General features: G+C 43.6%; 2 protein-coding genes across 3 annotated transcripts in view; one reads left to right on the forward strand and one right to left on the reverse strand.

Annotated features, from left to right (window-relative positions):
• Positions 1-592: 592 nt before the first annotated feature.
• On the forward strand, positions 593-13,508 carry LOC145409187 (uncharacterized). 2 transcript variants are annotated; one of them, XM_080279681.1, is made up of 11 exons: positions 593-655; positions 5,401-5,618; positions 6,074-6,208; positions 6,808-6,965; positions 7,293-7,429; positions 7,819-7,947; positions 9,005-9,205; positions 10,222-10,344; positions 11,340-11,430; positions 12,364-12,533; positions 13,319-13,508. In XM_080279681.1, exons 2-11 carry the CDS (start codon positions 5,542-5,544, stop codon positions 13,373-13,375), a joined length of 1,278 nt encoding a protein of 425 aa, XP_080135807.1. In that variant the 5' UTR covers positions 593-655; positions 5,401-5,541; the 3' UTR covers positions 13,376-13,508. The 2 variants fall into 2 exon arrangements, with proteins under 2 accessions (XP_080135807.1, XP_080135806.1); XM_080279680.1 differs by having other exon boundaries at positions 5,401-5,614.
• A 2,176-nt stretch (positions 13,509-15,684) lies between these two features.
• LOC145409293 (MFS-type transporter SLC18B1-like) overlaps positions 15,685-20,314 on the reverse strand; it is a 17,394-nt gene continuing 12,764 nt past the window's right edge. The window contains exons 9-15 of the mRNA XM_080279770.1: positions 20,197-20,284; positions 19,758-19,906; positions 19,174-19,373; positions 17,703-17,801; positions 16,968-17,039; positions 16,594-16,687; positions 15,685-15,738 (exon numbers count right to left, since the gene is read on the reverse strand). Of these exons, the coding sequence (XP_080135896.1) occupies positions 15,685-15,738; positions 16,594-16,687; positions 16,968-17,039; positions 17,703-17,801; positions 19,174-19,373; positions 19,758-19,906; positions 20,197-20,284 (756 nt within the window). The remainder of the gene's footprint in view (positions 15,739-16,593; positions 16,688-16,967; positions 17,040-17,702; positions 17,802-19,173; positions 19,374-19,757; positions 19,907-20,196; positions 20,285-20,314) is intronic.

The following is a 20,314-nucleotide window of genomic DNA, read 5'->3' on the forward strand; positions in this document are numbered from 1 at the left end:
TGTCCAAGCAATACAAGACACTGATATGCAACAGAAATAACTCATAAAATATTCAAGTACAACATGCAAAATAAATACTTAAGGAAAAGGTAGGCTATAGTATCACTGATTTCCATGCCAGCATAAAAAATATGTAGCAGGCAACTATGAAAGGGTCAGAGTTACGTAGCAGAAAGGGAGGGCTAAACCACACTAAATGATGCTTAGGAGTAACGTGCGGAATCCATACATCAGCGGCCCTCTGCCACATACAAAAGCTCTCTGTTAGACCCCCAGTGGCTATGTTTTCTTGAGTGTTGGCGCAATGGTCGATGGTATACTGTAAACACACACACACACACACACACACTAACGAATATTTGTTAGGATATCTCCAAATCCATGTAGAAAGCGAGTTCATAGTTTTCATGGATATTGTTTTTAAGACTTTGGATCGTTCCTTATGCATGACGTCCGCGGTCGTCGATACAGGTCACCATTCACTATCTCGCAGCCAATACCAGCGGTGGCCTTTAGAGTCTGTTCCTCCCACTGGCTAAACAGCAGAGGAGAGATCAATACTGAGAGAGGAATTCCGTCAGATTTGATCAGTCTTGGTCCTGATATAGTCTGTGTGTGTGTGTGCGGTGTGCCAGACATCCATACTCATCGCTAAGTAGGTGCATTTCTATTCAGTACCTTGGCTCATACTCTCTGGTAGATAAGGCTCATTTTATCCAATAGCTTGTTCATAGTATCCGCTAGGCAAAACTTTTTTTTATCCTTCTGGTAGGTAAAGAAATTTTTATCCCAAACCATTGTCCATCCTCTCTGCTAAGTAAAGAATTTTTGTCCAGGACCACTGTTCATCCTTTCTGGTAGGTAAGTCGGTCTGTACTGAATGGCATTATCCATACTCTCTGGTGTGTGAAGCAATACTTATCGTCTTTTTCCATAGCCTGTGCTTTCCAAAGGAGAACAACATCGTCAAAATAATGAAGTGTCAAAATAGTTTTTGTGTGGCTTCATCCTTTGACTACACGGGGTTTCCCTCCACTGAATGAAATCGTCAGCAGGAACACATATTAAAGACAGGAATTCTACCATCACAGTGGACGAGGCGGTGTTTTAAGCTCTTGATTGCACTTTCTTTTCTAAGCTTGATCTTGGCAATGAAATGGTAAATGACTACAGGTTAAGAAAGGAAATATCTAGTTGTGTTTTCAGTGGTTTAAGAGACATATCTGTAACAACTTGTTACTTCACTCCCATGACGTAGTTTTTTTTTTTTTTTTAATCCTCAAACGGTTACGAGTGAGGGGTGTTTGTGAGCTGGAGAGAGGGCAACCTGATGGTGGAGGACAGAATGACAAGGAAGTGTTTCGTCTTTAGCCGCCCCTTCCACGATTAAGGCGCATGGCTATAGATACAGTAGGTAGACAGACAGACAGATACGTTCAGACAATTATATTAAACTTAGAAAAGACTTTTGAACTGGAAGGGTTCGATATAGCCTAAATTATCCTCGTCAGTACAAGAGATTCTAAGATAAATTAAATCATTTGATAACAGCAAGCGAAAAAAAAAAAAAAAAAAGACACCAGACTAAAGAGGCTAACTCCTCTTCCCTGGCGATTTATTTTACATTTAACACCTTAATATTTTCTTGACATTTGTATGTCTATCAAATCTATCTATCTATCTATCTATTGCCAGACGCCTCAATCCCGTTTGGGGTGGCCACAAACAAATCGCCTCCAAGTCGCCCTGTCCCCCGCCATTTCACTGCCCTGCTCCCAACTCACACCCCCCTCTCTCATATACCTCTCCACCCCATCCCTACATCTCATCCTCGGCCTCCCCCTCCCTCTTCCCCCCTCCACCTCACTCACATACACTCTCTTCGTCAGTCTTTCACCCTCCATCCTCTCCACATGGCCAAACCACCTCAGTGTGTTCCTCATAACGCTTCCTATCACATCCACATCCACACTACAACGCTCCTTTATATCCTCATTCGTCAGCCTGTCTCTCCACGTGACTCCACAGGCTCCTCCTAAATAACTCATTTCCACTGCTCTCACTCTTGACTTGTGTCCTTCCAGCAATGTCCAAGCTTCACTTCCGTACGTTAGAGTTGGTATCACAATACTGTCATGTAGTAACTTTTTCACTTCCATGCTCACTTCCCTGTTTCTTATCACTGCTTTCAAAGAACCAGCAACCTTTCTTCCCTGCTGTACCCTTTCAAGCACTTCACCCTCCAAACCTCCATCCTTACTCATCACACTACCCAAGTACTTAAACGTACTCACATTTTCCAATTCCTCACCATCCAACCTCGCTGTACATTCACTAACTTCACCTCTCTCAAAGACCATCACTTTACTCTTCCCTACATTCACCTTTAGATTCCGTTTCTTACACACTCTCTCAAACTCATCCACCAAGCCTTGCAGCTCCCCTTCGTCTTCACTCAACAACACAGTATCATCTGCAAACAACAGTACAGGGAGTTTCCAAACACTATCCTCTCTCACCAGGGCCACTCCAACATCCACTACCCTTACCTTGTACCTCTTTTATTACCCCATCCATGTACAGATTGAACAACCATGGAGACATGACACATTCCTGTTTCAAACCAACTTTCAAAGAGAAAAATTCACTTAGTTCACCATCCACACGCACTGCAGCCTTCGCACCATCGTACATACTCTTCACAGCATTCAACAACTTCCCATCTACTCCATATATTCTTAACACTTTCCACAATCCTTGCCTATCCACCCTGTCATATGCTTTCTCCAAATCCATGAAAGCCGCATACAACTTCTTTCCCTTCTCTAGAAACTTTTCCACTAAAGATCTAAGAATGAATATCTGATCTACACAACCTCTTCCCTTCCTAAAGTCTCCCTGTTCTTCTCCAGCTAATTTCTCTGTTCTTTCTTTAACTCTGTCTATAAGTATCCTACCATACACTTTTCCTATTATACTAAGAAGACAAATGCCCCTATGATTACCACACACTTCTTTTTCCCCTTTTCCTTTGTACAAGGGAATAATTATACCTGACTTCCAATCCTCCGGGACTCTACCTTCCTCCCAGGCCAATCTGCACATCTTCCACATCCATTCTATTACTATCTCTCCCCCATGCTTCAGCATTTCACCACACACTCCATCAATTCCTGGGGCTTTCCCCGATTTAACTTTCTTCATTGCTTCCACAACTTCTATCCTACTGATTTCTTCCTGTCTTCTCACCTCCCTCCTTCCCCCAGCCATTCCCCAGCCACTTATACTCGCATTACTTCCATCCTCTATGTTCAACAATTCCTTAAGGTGTTCTCTCCATCTGCTCACTTTTACTATTTCACTTCTCTCCAGAACATTTTCTTACAGTCCCTCCACTTTACACTCAAATTCCTTCCAAATTCCTCATCCACTCTCTTCTTACTCTCTCTTACTAATCTTTTCACCTCTCTCTTTCTTTCCACATATAACTCTCTCTTCCGCCTCTCAACTTCTTCCACGCCCCTATTTCTCATCCATTCATTGTATGCTTTCTTCTTTTGTGCCACAGCCTGTTTCACCTCTTCAGTCCACCACGCTGTTCCTTGCACCCCCCTCCGTCTTCTCTTCCTTCCACACACCACATCACATGCTGGACATATTTCTTCTGTAAATATTTTACACACACCTTCCACGTCTCTCATCTGCTCCAATTCATATTTGTCCAATCGTTCCTCCACTTCTCTCTTATACTCTGCCTTTTTCTCATCCTCTTGTAACCTTTCCACTCTCCTTGCAACTACTCCTTCCTCTCATCTTTCCCTTCTTCTATTCCTCCATCTTACTTGCATTCTAATTCTGGCCACCACCAAGTAGTGGTCAGAAAGTCCACTCCCCCAACCTCTATACACTCTTGCATCCTTTACACATCTTCGCATCCTTTCATCCACACACACATAATCAATCATTGCCTTCCTTTCATTCAGTTCACCACCCACCCTTCTCATCACTCGCCATGTATACCTGTGGATCATTTTATGCCTGAAGAGGGTATTGGCTATCACCAACCCCCTCCCAGCACAAAAGTCCACTAACGCACTCCCATTCTCATCTATCTCAGCAGGCACACCCCACTCACCAACTATTCCATCCACCTTCACATTCCCAACTTTACCATTCATATCACCAATCAAAAACACTTTCTCATTCTTTCCAAACTTTTCCATGCACACTTCCACATTTGTCCAGAACTCTTCTCTCACTCTTCTACCACGATCTTGCGTTGGTGCATACACACACACAATCGCCCACATTTGTATTCCAACTTTCAACTTTACCCACACAATCCTTGACCCAACTGATCCATACTGACTTATGCTCCTCTTCCATCTTTTACTCACAACTATACATACTCCTTCCTTTGCCCTCTCATTCTCACCTACTCCTGCACATATACCCCATCCATACTCCCATTCTCTCACACTTTCTCCTCTCCATTTTGTTTCAGTTATTCCACATACATCCACTTTCGCACCCTCAAGCACCTGGACAATCTCTCTCTCTTTCACCTCATCATTCGCTCCTCTTACATTCCATGTACTCATTACCAAGTCCTTTGTCCGGTCCTGGGTCGTCATCGTTTAGTCAGTCCTTGTCCGAGGCTTCTTGTTTTTTTTTTTAGTTAGTTGTTTTCCGGGGATGGGCACTAACCCTTCGCCAACCCTTTTAGTCGCCTTTTACGACAAGCAGGGATACTGGGGGAGTATTCTTGAAAACCCCCCTACCCCCAGGGGGTCTATCAAATACTGACATAATTTGCGTCAATAATGCACTGGAGAACAACAAAGTGCAATATGCAAAATAAATCGCGGAGGAAGACTTCGTGTGAAATCTCCATGAAATATCTGAATAACATGTGTTTTATCGAATTATTTTAGATTTTCAGCGCCCGTGCGAGATAGAAGTCAGAAGATATAACTGCAAGTCTGTGGGATTTAGCTCACTCACTTTTGACGTGGACGAGCCAATTTTTCAGCGTTATTAAGAACCCTAAAATAAAAAATGTAAAAACTCTCCGCCCTTCTACAGCAATGACCATTAGACAACATAAAACAGCGGGTGAACAGCAGCTGACAAACAGTTCTGGCAGAAACAGAGTACCCTATCGTAGTAGTCATGATCAAGTTATCTATCTGTCCATCCATCTATCTATCCATCTGTCTGTCTACTCGTATCTATCTATCCATTACCATATTTCTGAATTTTCCTTACTTAACTCTTCTCCCTGTTGCTACATACATCCTCCCCTCCTTGTGTATGCCTATTTCAATCTATTCATCCATCTATCAGTCTGTTAGTTTATATGTCCATCTGTCTATAGATCTATCTCTCCCCTTACAACAGTGACCATGGACCAACAGAAGGAACAGCAAGAGGAGAACGAGAACCAGCTACCTACCCTACGTAAGCAGTTCTGGCAGCAACAAGAACCCACCGTAGAGGCCATGATACAGGCTGTCAGTGCTGACGACCTTGCCAGTCAGGATGCTGACGAGGTTATGGCAATGCTTCCTGACCTCAGCGGCAAAAGAGTCCTGGATCTGGGCGCTGGCATTGGGTAGGTCAACACTAACTCATTTTACTGTTACCCTGCCTAAAATTGCCATGTCTTTTTCTCGTGGATCTATCACACACTTTGACAATAGCTGCCTAACACCAACCAGCTCATTATTATTATGATATATGGCTGTAGAGTTAACACCGGAAAGTCAGAGATGTAGGGCCTCCACTGGATGCAGAGTAAGCATTAGTATAAGGATCAAGAGTCAGTAATAGTGTAATAGGGTTTCATTAATATTCCCTATTTTTCTTTTCTGTCTTTTATTTCCATTATTTTCTAATGTCTTCGTTACTTTTCCCAGTATTCTTCTCTCTATCCTTTTCTCCTTAATTTTCTCCTCTTCCTCCTCCTCCACTTCCTCCCTTATTTTCCCTAAATTTCCCTTCTTTATCTCCCCTGATTATTTCCTCTGTCTCCTCTATTCTACCCTAATTTTCCCCCAACACTCTACTGCAGGAGGTTCACGGGGCGACTGGCGAGGGTGGTGGGTCACGTGACGGCCGTGGACTTGTCGCAAACTCTCATTGAGGAAAACAGGGCCAAGAACCAGCACTATCCAAACGTGGCCTTCATATGTGATGATGTTCTCAAGTTAGTTATAATAGTTACGTTCTCTCTCTCTCTCTCTCTCTCTCTCTCTCTCTCTCTCTCTCTCTCTCTCTCTCTCTCTCTCTCTCTCTCCAGTATCTATCTATCTATCTGTGTGTGTGTGTGTGTGTGTGTGTGTGTGTGTGTGTGTGTGTGTGTGTGTGTCATTTGCCCAATATGTTACTATTGATCATGTTACTGTGTGTGTGTGTGTGTGTGTGTGTGTGTGTGTGTGTGTGTGTGTGTGTGTGTGTGTGTGTGTGTTACATACCTACCTACACTGCCTACCTACATATCTCTACATCTACCTCAGCAATAAATCATGTGGCCAGCCAATCCTAACCAATCGATTACCCTTAAGCTTACCTACCTACCTGTCTACCTACAGTACTTACTAATTCACGAGCTCCATCCACCTGCCTTCCCACTAATCTACCCATCTATTAGACCCCCTCTGCACTAACCTACTCCTACCTCCCTACATTACCTATCTGCTTACTTACTTTGCAACCTGCTAACTAATCATCTCACCTGCCTACCATTCTTGTTTTCACTACAGCCTTATCAACCCACCCACTTATTAACCCCCCCCTCTTCCCTAGTCTGAACCTGCCCCCTGGGAGCGTGGACCTGGTCTTCAGTAACTGGTTGCTGAAGTACCTGAGTGAGGCGGAAGTGGCCACCCTACTGGGTCATGCCCTATCATGGATAGCACCCAGAGGACACATCTTCTTCAGGGAGTCGTGTTATATGTCGCTAGGTGGACATTAATGTAGTTTAGATAGAGAGCATAAAGACAAAGAAAGATGGATATAAATAGACTGATTGGCATATGTCAGTGTGTTTGGTAATTGACGGATAAAACTAAGATCTATTTATATGTCTCATAAGTGCTAGTTACTGCTGCCAGATTTTTTGTCACGTATTCATTAGTTAAAAGTCTTTGTTACAAACTCAAAGCTCATGGATGTTTTTAAAACTCTATTCTCACAATTCTGACAAAGATGAATATATAAGAAAGGATAAAACTTGGTCAGAGTGAACATGTGAATGACTTATATCAGCTAATGTGTTGTCCCGCACCCAGGGTCAGTGAACCGGGCCAGCAACCCCACCATTTACCGGCGGCCTCAGCACTACGCCCAGCTGCTGCGCCAGGCCCAAGGTGCTGACCTCTCAACCTTCAGGCTGCTCCGCTCCAAGAGTATACTCGCTTACATAAACGTACACGCTACTTTGCCTGAATAGTAGTGCATGTTTTATTTGTCATAGGACTACTACTTATAGGAAATTGTGTAACAGTTTTCCCCTCTGTCTCCCTTGAACAAGAAAAAAATATTTGTGTACCCAGTTATACCTGCCGAAACTTGGGCATAGTAGTTGCGCTCCCTACTGTGCAGCATATATTAAAAACTTGCTAATACTGTGTCCCACGCACGGACTAGTCTGAGAGATGTAATGTTCTCATTTGTGTTACCTGGCTTGCTATGCATGGTGGTGGTGGTGATGATGACGGTCGTGGTGGTGGTGGTGGTGATGGTGACGGTCATGGTGGTGGTGGTGGCGGTGGTGATGATGGTGGCGGTGGTGTGCTGATGGTGATGATGGTTCAGTATGAGAACACACCCAATCAGATATGCTTCCTGGCGCAGCGGGTCAGCGGGCAACAGCAAGAGCAGCAAATGCAAGGACAAGCCATTGACGCACCCGAGCACCCCCTGGCGACCAAGGAGGCAACTAAGGTGATGCTATATTAATGCCACTCAGGGAAGGTTGACTGGTACTCTCACCTTAGCTCCTTCCGTCCAATGACGTATTTTTCATTTTATTACTGTTTCCTTTAGGTCAGTGACTATCAAACTTTTCGCTCTGTCCCCTCTTCCCTTGGATTAATCGTTGAAGGGTGGATTAATCTTTGAAGGGTAGATGAATATGCACAAGTGGTGGAGCCTGAACTGGTGGTTAATTAAGTTTAATCGCCCAGTCATCTCACCTTATCAGGATACTTTCGCAATATGGCACAATAATTCCTTCATTCCGATGATGGCGTCTATATTTTATTCTAATTATCCCTTTACGATTTTTTCAGCTTTGGAGAGACGTCGAATTTAAAGGATAGAACAAGCTTAAATTTACCCCTTTAGTACTGCGATGTTCTCCTAAGCTGAATATAATCGTCTGGAAATAGCAAGAATAAAACAGAACACATGTCATGAGGTTGAAGGAGTCAGTATTCTCATGCATGTTCTTAATTTATTCCTGTTTCATTTATTTATTGTGTGGCAAACTAAATTGTCTCTTATAGCCCCAGGAATTCATATGCAACGCTATATTATCGACGCCTGGTGGCCTACTGGGTTTTAGTTCTCCAAAATGTGTTCAGTATGGGTTTATATCAAGGGGATGGTAGGGGTTTATCGCTCACAAACTGCCACTCAGGGAATGGCAACTGGTCACTCAAATGCCTTAACTACCTGTAAGTGACTTTACTCCGTTCGCTTTAACTTTGCGGAAATTTTCGTCCTTTGCACCTTATATAACGTAGCTCAGTATCAGAATAAAACATTCTACGACCCTACCTCCTTTCCATATTTTAGTGATAATCTATTACAACAGCTCAGCATTTAAGTTGGAGCAATGACATTTTTACTCCTAATTAAAGTGAGTTGAGTATCGTGTGTGGGTAGAATGTATTGGCCACATTATGTCTCTCAGGGAAGAGCGACTACTCACTCTCGCCTTAAACATTAGACTGAGTGAGTGATGTGATGACATATGCTATATGTTGTGCACGAATAGGCTGCAGCAGTACGTGTGGGGGCAAGCACGGGCCTGAAGGAGGGGCAAAAGGTACTGGAGGTGGGATGTGGCCAAGGTGACATGGCCTTCTTCCTGGCACGCCATTATCAAGTCCACGTGCACGGCGTGGACGACTCCCCCGATAGCGTGTACACGGCCATACAACGCCAGGTGGAGGCGGATCACATCGTCAGAAGGAAGGTTGGTACGGCAGAAAATGCAGCAACGCACCATCACCGTCACCCTTGCGTCAGTATAACATCAATATTACCACCTCCAGGGTTAGTGCAGGAGCTAGTGTCGTGTTCTCACTGTAACAGGAAACAGTGTTGTGCCTCTTCCTAACAAATATCTTATGCGCACTACATCTTATAATTTTCTTATGTCATTTACCTCTAAACAGCCACATAGTATCAATCAGTAAGATATGTGAGGGTTAATGAGGTGCAATATGTAGAGTAAATCGCGGAGAAAAAGACGTTACGAAACCCCCAGAGTTAATAAGAATACAGCGATTAAACTCTGCAGCTTCCACGTACTAAAGCGTTCATACACTTCCTTATCATCTTCATTTTGAGTTTGGTTATCAAGGTGAAATCTGCATCATTCGGCGTGTGAACTGTAGCAGGACTGGATCTCCTCCTTTCTAGTGACAGTGTTGACCAGAATTAACCCTTCCCCATACTGAGTAAGTACGAACTGGAAAGAAGTGTCGGTAGTTAGAGAAATGCATATGATAAGGGAAACATTGCATTTGTGTGTGTGTGTGTGTGTGTGTGTGTGTGTTTTGTGTGTATGTGCGTGTAACCGACGGCGTGCAGCGTATGCAACCAAATATACTAATAAGCATCCACTTTATATATCACAGTCTTAATTCAAGTGTAAATTAAGCCTGTCACCTTAGGCAGTGCCTCGAGAGCTTGTAGACTTTCTATTCCTCTTTCTGAACGATTTATTTTATATCTTACGAGAAGAATAAGTCACAATCATGTGTGATATATGATATGGAGTATAACTCTACGAAAAAAGAAATGTGGAATAGCGAGCTTTCGTCTACTTCTTGAAACAGACGAAAGCTCGTTACTCCACTTTCTACTTTACCAGCGAGTTATACTTTACATAAAAGTATATTATGGTACCAGAAATAAATAAATCCCTGGAGATGAGGTGCAAGAACACGTATGTCGACGATGATAGGAAACCCTGTTTCCTTCCAGCTGCACTTCGAGATGAGCGCCGGGTTGGAACTGCACTGTGAGGATGATAGCTATGACCTAATTCTCAGCCGCCAGACGCTCCACACATCCCAGGACAAGCAGAAGACACTCGCTTATTTCTATGTAAGTTATTCCAACAGTCGAATACCCCTGGACAACGAAAAACACCTGTACAGCTAAGGGTCTCTGCTATATTCCTTTTACCTTAACATGGTCCAGCTCATCTTCCATTTGCAGCTTATTTCTCGTAAATCAATGGAGGAAAAAGGCAGTACAGTAGCTTGACTGAACATCATTTCCATAGCACTTCTTCGTGACTTGCATCAATTTAGTGTTAATCTATTTTTTTTACAGTTCAGCATTCAAGATGGGAAGATGGCAATTTTAGGTCAGGTTGGAATAAAAACAGTATATTTTCTCTGTAACTTCTCCCTACAAAGAACCGCGTGGGAGGATCTGATGTTATCCTAAATGATTAATATCCATCATAATAGCATAGAAAGATTACTGATTTATTATTTGTACTGCATGTGATAACGATATTAAAAAGGAAATGTCACACGCAAGCGATATATTAGACCCTCATGTAAGCAGGTTGACCAATGTAGGGTAAAATCACAGGGTATTTAGGTATTTTGGAAGGGAGGAGAAGAGGGAGAGTGAGATGAGAGGGAGGTATATGGTGAAGAGATATATGAGAGAGGGAGTCGTGAGCTGGAGGGAGGGCAGCCTAATCGTAGAAGACAGAATGACATGGAGGACATATTTTTGTGGCCACCCCTTATTAGATTAGAGTGTTTGGTTATAGATATTCGTAGATAGATTTTGTAGTAACCATCATCTGCAGTGATAGACAAATTTGCGGGAAGGGTTTACCGACAGTTTTATGATCCAATGTATATGTGGCTATGTAGAATGCTAAGATGATTGGATATGGATATTGGAGTTGCTTAGAATTATGATACGAGTACAAAGACAATGTGTGCAACAAAAGTTGAAAATAAACGAACTGGACGCCTGGGAGGGTGCGAAGTGTGCAAGGTCAGGTGTGCAAGGTCAGAGAAGGGATATGTGAGGGGCAGACTTTATGATATTTATGTGTGTCCCCTCCCCTGCAGCGTTGCGTCAAGCCTGGTGGTCGGGTGGTGATCACAGACTACTGCACTGGAGCCTCACACCCTCCCTGTCCCGCACCCACTTACCAGCAAGGTCAGTTAGTCGGTCAGTCAGTCACTCAGCCTGTGTCTCATGCATTCAGCAGAGCACACATTATAAGGTACAGGGTTTTTACACTGCACACTTTAATTCTGTGTGTTGCAGGGATGGCTTATCATGCTTGTGTGAGGGGCAGCAACATTTTTACCAACTTGAAATATTACGCATCAACCATCCAATTAATGGACATAAAAAAGCAGACACTGCAGGACATGCAAAGCGTTATGGGAACCAGGGAGAAAAAAGATGGAGAGTACACAGTGATAATGCTGACTGAGCAGTCCCCACAACATATGCCAACTGGGTTGTGTAATATATGGACCACCTTGCATATATGCATATCACATACACCATCTGAATGACTAAATGCTTTATTATATATGATATTCATTATGATAATGACTGGAGAGAGGCAGCGACAACATTTCGTAACCTTCCTGGTTGAAGATGTCTGTCTGGAATCATATAATAATTTTGTCCTTAAGTTCGTCACGAATTCATCCATGCTGAAAATCTCTCGCTATAAAGTAACAACTCTCACTTATTTTAGGAATTCACTCAATTTACTCTAAACTTGTCGCAAACCTTCGCCTCTATAAGCAATTTACATATCTCCGTACGTCCTCCACTTTCAGGTACATATTGCTAAACCTCCTACAGACGTAGTCAGATAAACAGCTGTCTTCCAAGGTCCGTCTGAAGAAAATTTAGAACATTCATAAAGCAATGAGAATCCTATCTCTACTAATGCAAGTCTCAGATGGTTCGACTTCTCTTTTCTCTGTGTGCTCATCAAGCCTTTGGGAAGATGTTTTTTTCCCTGACTGTTCTCTTCACTGTTAAGACTGATGAGTAAAGGACAGGATTAGGTAACAGAAAAGATGAGGGGTATTATCCGAAAAATTAATAACATGTGTTCTCGAGCAGCACCAGCCCTTGCCACTGTGGACGGTCTGGCCACGATGCTGAGGGAGGCGGGATTCAAGGCTGTGGCCAGTGAGGATCTCAGCCAGGAGCTAATCAAAACCCTCGAGAATGGCCTCAACAACCCTCAGGCCTCTATCTCAGGCAGTACACACGACTTGGTGCAAGAGCAGGTGAAGCGCACCACCTCTAATTACGATGCACTTGTGGATCAGCAGCACTTAGAGAACAGCAGCACATGCGCTCACTGAGCATCATCTATAAGTATTTTGTTAGTGCAAGCAAGCTCACATACTTGAAGATGTCTCAGAGAAAGTTATGCTAGCGAGGACGACATCATCATCACAAACATTTCTCGCAAGGTACACTACTGCCATCTCACACTGACTCTCCTGTTCGTGTCTGATTGCTGAACTTCCAGAATAAATTGCCCCATGCCCGACTGAGGTAGCTTCAGTATTTAGGTTCTGTAGACCTTTTTTTGTGAAGCATTGTTTACATTGTATTCGTCTTTTGTATTATATTCTTTCTATCGCCACATAATGTTATCCAGCATGAGAGACTTCAAACAAAAGGAATATTTATAGCCTTCATTTGCTCTATATGAGAGCTCTTTCTAATGCTGAATACAATCATCTGGAGGTAGAAAGAATAAAATAAAAAAAGACGCCCTCAGGTTGAAGGGGTTACTAGCCTTTCAAATGCCACACCCTCACCATCCCTATAGTTATTTCAGCTCAACTTGAAGGAGATATTTGTTCTTTTTCATCTTATTTCCAGCCGCTCAAATGCAAAATTAGACAACTTCGACTCTACATCCTTTTCATAGCATTTCTTCGTGACGAGCGCTATGTTCTATTGCCAATCTCTGGCCACAACTTGACATTCAAGATGGAGGGATGTCAGTTTTAAACCAGGATGAAGTATGAAGTGTATACTACCTACCTTTCCCCTTCAGGTGCGGCTGGCTAAGGAAGGACAGCTGGTGTGGGCCTCCTTCACGGCCGTCAAATAAGAAATGTGGCGAGGCAGCGATGGACTCAGGGTCGTAACTTAAATGATTTTGGAGATAACATAGCACCTCTTCCCTTGCGAATTATTCTGCACATTGCACCACAATATCCTCCCCCCACATTATCAGACCCTTCAGTCCGACTTGTTAATTCAGCTTTGAAAGGCTACTTCTGTACAGATGGTTCGAAAAGCCTATCCAAGCCGAAGAAAAGGAAGGGGGGGGGGGAGGAAGGTACGAATACAATGAAAAGGACATCCCAGGACTCAAAGGTTTTATAATAACACCTGTCTCACAAATGTTCGATAAAAACTGAGGATCTGCCTGTCCCTTCGCGAATTCCGCTTTACGAATGTGGAACGGAAACATAACAGCACAGGACTCATGTTGTTCCGAGGACTTTCCATAATGTGATGAAATATGGAGAAATATATTGTCTCCACATTCTTCAGTCCCAGCACTACCACTTGGCAAAAAATAAAAATAAAAGTATATGTCAGGAGATCCGACTGATTTGCAGTGCTAGAAGAATAACGCAAGTGGAAGGGAAGCAAAGGAAAGAGCTTATTTTTCTCCCCCTAATACTTCGAGCTACACAGATCCTGTTCTCTCTCAGGTAGGGTCGTATCTTTGGGTGGCTCTTGAGATTTCATAAAACATCTTTAGCGATTGATTCTGCACATTACACTTCAATATCTTGTATGTTACTGATGCTAACTATGACGATATCAAAACTATATTAATATTATACAATAGAATCTCCAGGTGTACCGTGGAAATAAATCGCTCAAGAAGAGGTACTACGAAGCCCTTATGATACTCATAGTAAGTCTAATCAAAAATCTACAGTAAAACAGAACTTAGGCTCTTTCCTGTTTTTCCTTCTAATCCACATTTTTCAGTTAGAACCATGCTAATACTCTTCCTTTGCGAAACTATATTCACCCTTATAAACAATACAATTGTACACTGAAATCCTTTGTTTTCTTTGCTGGTGCCATTCCATCAAATACAATCCCTCTGCGCAACCTTTCCCTCTTTTATTTCATTTGAAAGACTAAGTAAACCAAAATTAATGGAGAAGCGGTGTCATTGTACTGGGTTTACTTTAACAGCAAAGGAGTAGGGTGCCCTGTGAATGATGATTAAGGTGAGTAACCTGAATCATGTGAGTCTTAGTAATAATAAGGGTGTGACCAGAGAGGGGGAGGGGAAGGGGGAGACCGAGGACGAGATGCAAGGATGAGGTGGTGAGGTATAGGCCTATGCATGAGGGTAGTGTGACTTGGAGGGAAGGTGACATGCAGGCAGTCTGTTCGTGGCCATTCTTCCGGGATTAAGGCGTCTGACTACAAACAGAAAGATAGGCAAAGCGTTAGACAGAAGGAGTTCGTGGGGGTGTGTAGGACGTACCCTCCGAAGTTTTCTTCCTATAAACAGTACCATCATATATAATCTTTCGTCCACCTAAAAGTTATTCTGTTGAACAGTTTGAACGCACTTTGCTCCAGCGTCAAAAAATATATTTACCTGAACAACCTCATCACTCTTTGACCCAGCTTCTACAGATTAACAATTAGAAATGAGAATAAAACATTAAAGCATTACTTCCATTTATTCCCAGACAATACAAAACTTTCATGTTAACTTACAAATTTTCACCCTATTATATACATCAACCCTTCAGTCCGATGACCTAGCTCTATTCTTACTACTTCCAGATAATTTTACTCAACTTAGGAAGAACCTCCTGAAGTGAAGGCTGTTTTATGAGCTGGATATATCTCCTCCAGTTCGAAAATAACTCCTAAGCTAAATAAACCTCTTTCAGTTGATGGCAGAATGTCGTCAGATCGAAGGCTTGATTTGATCAGTAACCAAGGAGTTTCATTTCAATGTAAGACTAGGTGTATTTCATGCAATCAGAACAGTAATCAGTTCGTGAGAGTGGCCCAGTACCGTCAGACGAAAACAAACCAACAACAGTAAAAGTTACTTACTCGGGCTGAAGGAATTAAATCTCTGATAAATATAGTCTGGAACAAAAAACAGCAAATCTTGAGTACACGACCGCCACCAGAATAAAACAGCGAAACTCAGTAAAGATTCTCGTTGCTGGAGAGGAACACCTTCCTATGGTGGAACAAAAATAACTAGGCGGCTCCTCTGCTCAGTTATAGAAACGTCCTCCTAGAAAGGGGGATGGTGAACTGCAGGATTATGGTAATTTTAGCCTGGAGTCCACTAGATTCATAGCCAAATGATCCTGGTGCCATAGCAATAACAACAAGGGTTCTGGCGCCTTGGAAACATCAAGTCCTCATGGAGATTCGGGAAGCACACATAGACGCTCCCAGTGCCACGGCCTGAGAGGAAAAGTGTATCACATTAGACTTGCCTTGTAGAGAGTCGAATCCTCCGCTAAGTAAGCTTTGTCAGTATTTAACCCGACGTCCTTCTTAGTTTACTTCTGCCATGAGTCGATTTTATTCAATTTTGGGAAGACCTCTAGTCTATTAAGCTTTACATCTAATCCTTCCACTTCTAAAAGTCTTCCAGAGCTAAAATAAAATCGCCAGGAGACTGTATGAATACAATGAAAAGGACACCCCCAGGTTCAGTGGGTTAATAAAAAAAAAAAAAAATAAAAAAAAAACAGGTTTGAATCCCTATCCGTGAATCACTCAGAGCCTTATTATAATCAGCACTAGGGTTGCTACAGCGACTAAGAGTTTGCCATTCCGAGACGCTACAATCAAAGATGCAGATCGTACCAGTTCAAGCGCAGTACCCACGAACAGCTTAGTTATTAGGTGGCGTAGTCAAGAGTAGGTGAGAGAAGGAAAGTACGTGTCCACCTAGCCTACTCTACTTCACTACCTCAGTCCACAAATACACACATTACTCTGCTCTACCCCATTCACTCCCCTGTGCCACACACACACCAGCGCCATGAACAGGAGTGAGGTGAAGGTGGTGAAGGTAGCGGAACTCACCAATTCATCCATTCTTTTTCACTCTGCCCATCCACTACTGTATACTCTTCCCCATCATCTCTGCTTCATTCCACCCACTCAGTTTCAGCCCACAAACTACAGTATACTCTAGCTCATCCACTATACTCTACCCCATCCATTCCATTCTATCGCACCTACATCGCACCCCTCCCACTCCATTCTACTCCATCCACTCTGCCACACACTATGCATTCCACAACACACCAGCGCCACAGGCAGGAGGGCGGTGACAGTGGTGGATGTGGCGAAACTCATGAACTCTGTCATCATCCCGGCGTATAGGGGCCCGATCATCTCTCTGGCGGGGCAAGTATGTATGAATGTATGAAAGGATATATGCTGAATAAAATTATGCACGTAACCTACGTATGTACGGAAAAAAGACAAAGAAAATGAAACGAGGAAAGAAAAGAAAACAATGAACAGATGTATGTATGTATCTATGACATAACTGGAACCAAATTTATGCAGAAAAAATCTCAATCAGAAAGTAATCATCGTCATAATACTGAAGTTATCCATAAAAGAAAGTACAGTACTACAGAAAACTAACTTTATATATTTCAGGGGACACTTACCCAAACGAATAAGCTGCTGACCACAAGCCTCCGATCACACTGTATGTTCCCATGTTCACCGCCTCGCCAGAGCTGTGAGGGATGAGTGAAATTGTGAATGTGGGAGAGTGGGTGGAAGTGAGTGCTGGGACTTAATGAATGCCTGTGAATGAATGCGGGGAGTGAATAACTGACTGCAAATGGGTGCGGGAAGTGAGTGAGTGCGAAAGGGGAGTGAGTGAGCGGGGAAAGGGAGTGAGTGAGTGTGGAAGGGAAGTGAGTGTGGAAGGGGAGTGAGTGAGGACGGGGAGTGAGTGGGGACGGGGAGTGAGTGGGGATGGGGAGTGAGTGGGGATGGGGAGTGAGTGGGGATGGGGAGTGAGTGGGGATGGGGAGTGAGTGGGGATGGGGAGTGAGTGGGGATGGGGAGTGAGTGGGGATGGGGAGTGAGTGGGGATGGGGAGTGAGTGGGGATGGGGAGTGAGTGTGTGAGTCGGGAGGAGAAGGGGAAGGGACTGGGAGAGAGAAGGGGGGGAAGTGAGTGAGGAGCGAGGAAAAGAGAAGTGTTATGTATGCAGGTATGTATGCGTGTGTGTGTGTGTGTGTGTGTGTGTGTGTGTGTGTGTGTGTGTGTGTGTGTGTGTGTGTGTGTGTGTGTGTGTGTGTGTGTGTAATCGAAAATGGTCGCAAGGGGAATTCGTAGCGCAAATAAGAAATCGTGAGTGACTAAGGACCTCAAGGTGTGTATGATCTTACCTTTCCGCTGAGAGGAGGACGGCGCCGTAGGTAGGAACGATGCACATGGCTGAGGACACGGCTAGAAGCACCAGCCCCACCACGTCCTGTATGTACATCCTGAACACACACATATGTACACGTGTTATACAGGTACAGGTACTCCACGCACACACATGCATACATACAGACATACATACAAGACCGAAATATGTCAAAGCACATGCCAAAACACACACACACATACACACACACACACACATATCAAAGCATACATACACCAAACCACACGATAACACTCAACGCACACTTGCTCAAGCCCATAAACCTATCTTTAAACATAAGTATTAAAATGATATCCCTGCAATAACTGGTGGGGAACAGCTGCTTAATTATGTCAGTGTGTGTGTGTGTGTGTGTGTGTGTGTGTGTGTAATTCACCGGGTCACCGGGTCGGTCAGGATCACTTGATGGTCGTGATTCACCGGGTCGGTCAGGATCACTTGATGGTCGTGATAGTCAGCTTTTACCCTCCCGGAAGGGAGCTGAGAGCTCATATAGTCCAATCTAAGGGCAAGGCTGTGACCTTCACACACGCACACACCCGTCCCCTTGCTCAAGGGGGACTAACCACCCACTTCGTCAGTGAAACTTTTCGCAACCTGAGCGGGGCGCGAACTCCCGTCTACCAGATGGCAAGCGAGAACGTTACCACTGCACCAGTGAGCGCGGTGTGTGTGTGTGTGTGTGTGTGTGTGTGTGTGTGTGTGTGTGTGTGTGTGTGTGTGTGTGCGTGCGCGCGCGCATAATGCTGTGCGTGTGTGTGTGTGTGTGTGTGTGTGTGTGTGTGAGCGCGCGCGCATAATGCTAGGATCATCACACTATATCCTTCATGTGCATCACAGGTCCTTCACAGCATTCGAGTGGTAACATTCCTTTTGAAGTTTCAGTTTTAGGAACATGAACAAAAAATTAATACAAGCTCTAAAAATATTAACCTTGGCGCAATATAAAAAGCAATGTATTTAATCTAGATCTTTTAACTATCTAATCTATATATCTATCAACATATTCATATTTTTTCTCATGATACAGGGCTTGACCTTATCCAACCCAACCTACTCGGGGTTATACAGAACCGAACCTAATATAACCTAACTTATTCGTGGTGATACGCACCTAATCTGATCTAACTTAGACCTAACCAAACCAAGCCAAACCCAGCCTAACCTAATGTAACCTAATCAAACTAAACCTATCCTAAACTACTCGTAACCAAATCTCTCCTAAACTAACCAAACCTATCCTAAACTAACCAGTCCTATCCTAAACTAACCAGAACTATCCTATACTAACCAAACCTATCCTAACCTAACCTAATCTATCTTACCCTAACCTGTTTTATTATTATCCTAACCTACTCATGGTGATACAAAACCTAGCCTAGTAAAACTTAACCTACTAGTGTTGGGACAGGACTTTCATAACTTACTCGTGGTGAGAGACGCGGGGCAGGAGTGGTGAGTTACCGATGAGTATGAAGGCAAGGGCGGTGAGGAGGAGGCCTGTCAACATGAACCCATTGAGGCCTCCGTAGCGGTCAGTGGCCAGGCCGATGAGGGGGGCAGCCACGGCGTAGACGGCAGACGACAGCAGATACATCATGCCCACACCCTGCACTGATACACCAAGCTGAAACGGGTTACACAGATTAGCAGCAATGCACGATGTTCAGCAGCAATACCCAACGATCAGCAGAAATGCTCTACAGTCAGCAGCAGTACACAACGGTCAGCAAAAATACCCTACGATAAGCAAAATTGCACTACAGTCACCAAAAATATACGACGATCACCAAAGTACACTACGATCAGCAACAATACACAACGATCAGCAACAATATACTACGATCAGCAACAGTACACAATGATCAGAACAATACACAACGATCAGCAGCAAAACGCAACGGTCAGCAGCAGTACACAACGATCAGCAGTAATATATAACGAGCAGGAGCACTGGATCAGATAAAATAAGATTCCAGACAGTCGAGAAGTGCCGCTCTTGCACCCCTACCTTGCTCATGTGTGGCTGAAGGGTGGGGTAGAGGGCAGCCCCACAGACAGCACTGCTGCACAGGATGAGGAGGGAGAGCACAGCGTTAGGACGAGACGCAACTTGCCACACATTACCGCTGCTCCCGCTGCCCATGCTTACCCTCAGCTCTGGACATATGAATTTATTATTATCACTGCGGACCAGACAAGTTACCTAAGAATTCACAGAATGTACAAACCATGTAAAAATACAGGGGTGAGTTTAGTCTATATGACAACAGGGGAATATCTATACTACGTAAACAGACAATTATGGATTTCAAAATGTTAAACTACAACACAACAAGTTAGGCAAAGATAGGACATTCACACTGGTATATAATGGCATATGAATGATGATTGCTGTTGATTATAACATACAGTATGTAAAGCAATTGGGGTAAACCGCACTGACTCACCGTCCTCAGGGAATACGAAGAAGGAGACAACGACGGTCAGCATTATGAAGGCTCCGAGGCAAAAGAACGGTAGGAAGAACCCACCCAGCTAATAAACGAGAGTGAGTGGGTGTATAAG

Source organism: Coenobita brevimanus, chromosome 80 (assembly GCF_032717465.1).
Source record: "Coenobita brevimanus isolate Jiangsu-jjx chromosome 80, ASM3271746v2, whole genome shotgun sequence".
NCBI lineage: Eukaryota > Metazoa > Arthropoda > Malacostraca > Decapoda > Coenobitidae > Coenobita > Coenobita brevimanus.

What these genes read in the sequence shown, in the direction of transcription:
- LOC145409187 (XM_080279680.1), top strand. An exon ending in AGACACTCGCTTATTTCTAT is followed by an intron (nt 10,345 to 11,339) that starts GTAAGTTATTCC and finishes CCTCCCCTGCAG; the next exon opens with CGTTGCGTCAAGCCTGGTGG. An exon ending in ACGACTTGGTGCAAGAGCAG is followed by an intron (nt 12,534 to 13,318) that starts GTGAAGCGCACC and finishes TTTCCCCTTCAG; the next exon opens with GTGCGGCTGGCTAAGGAAGG.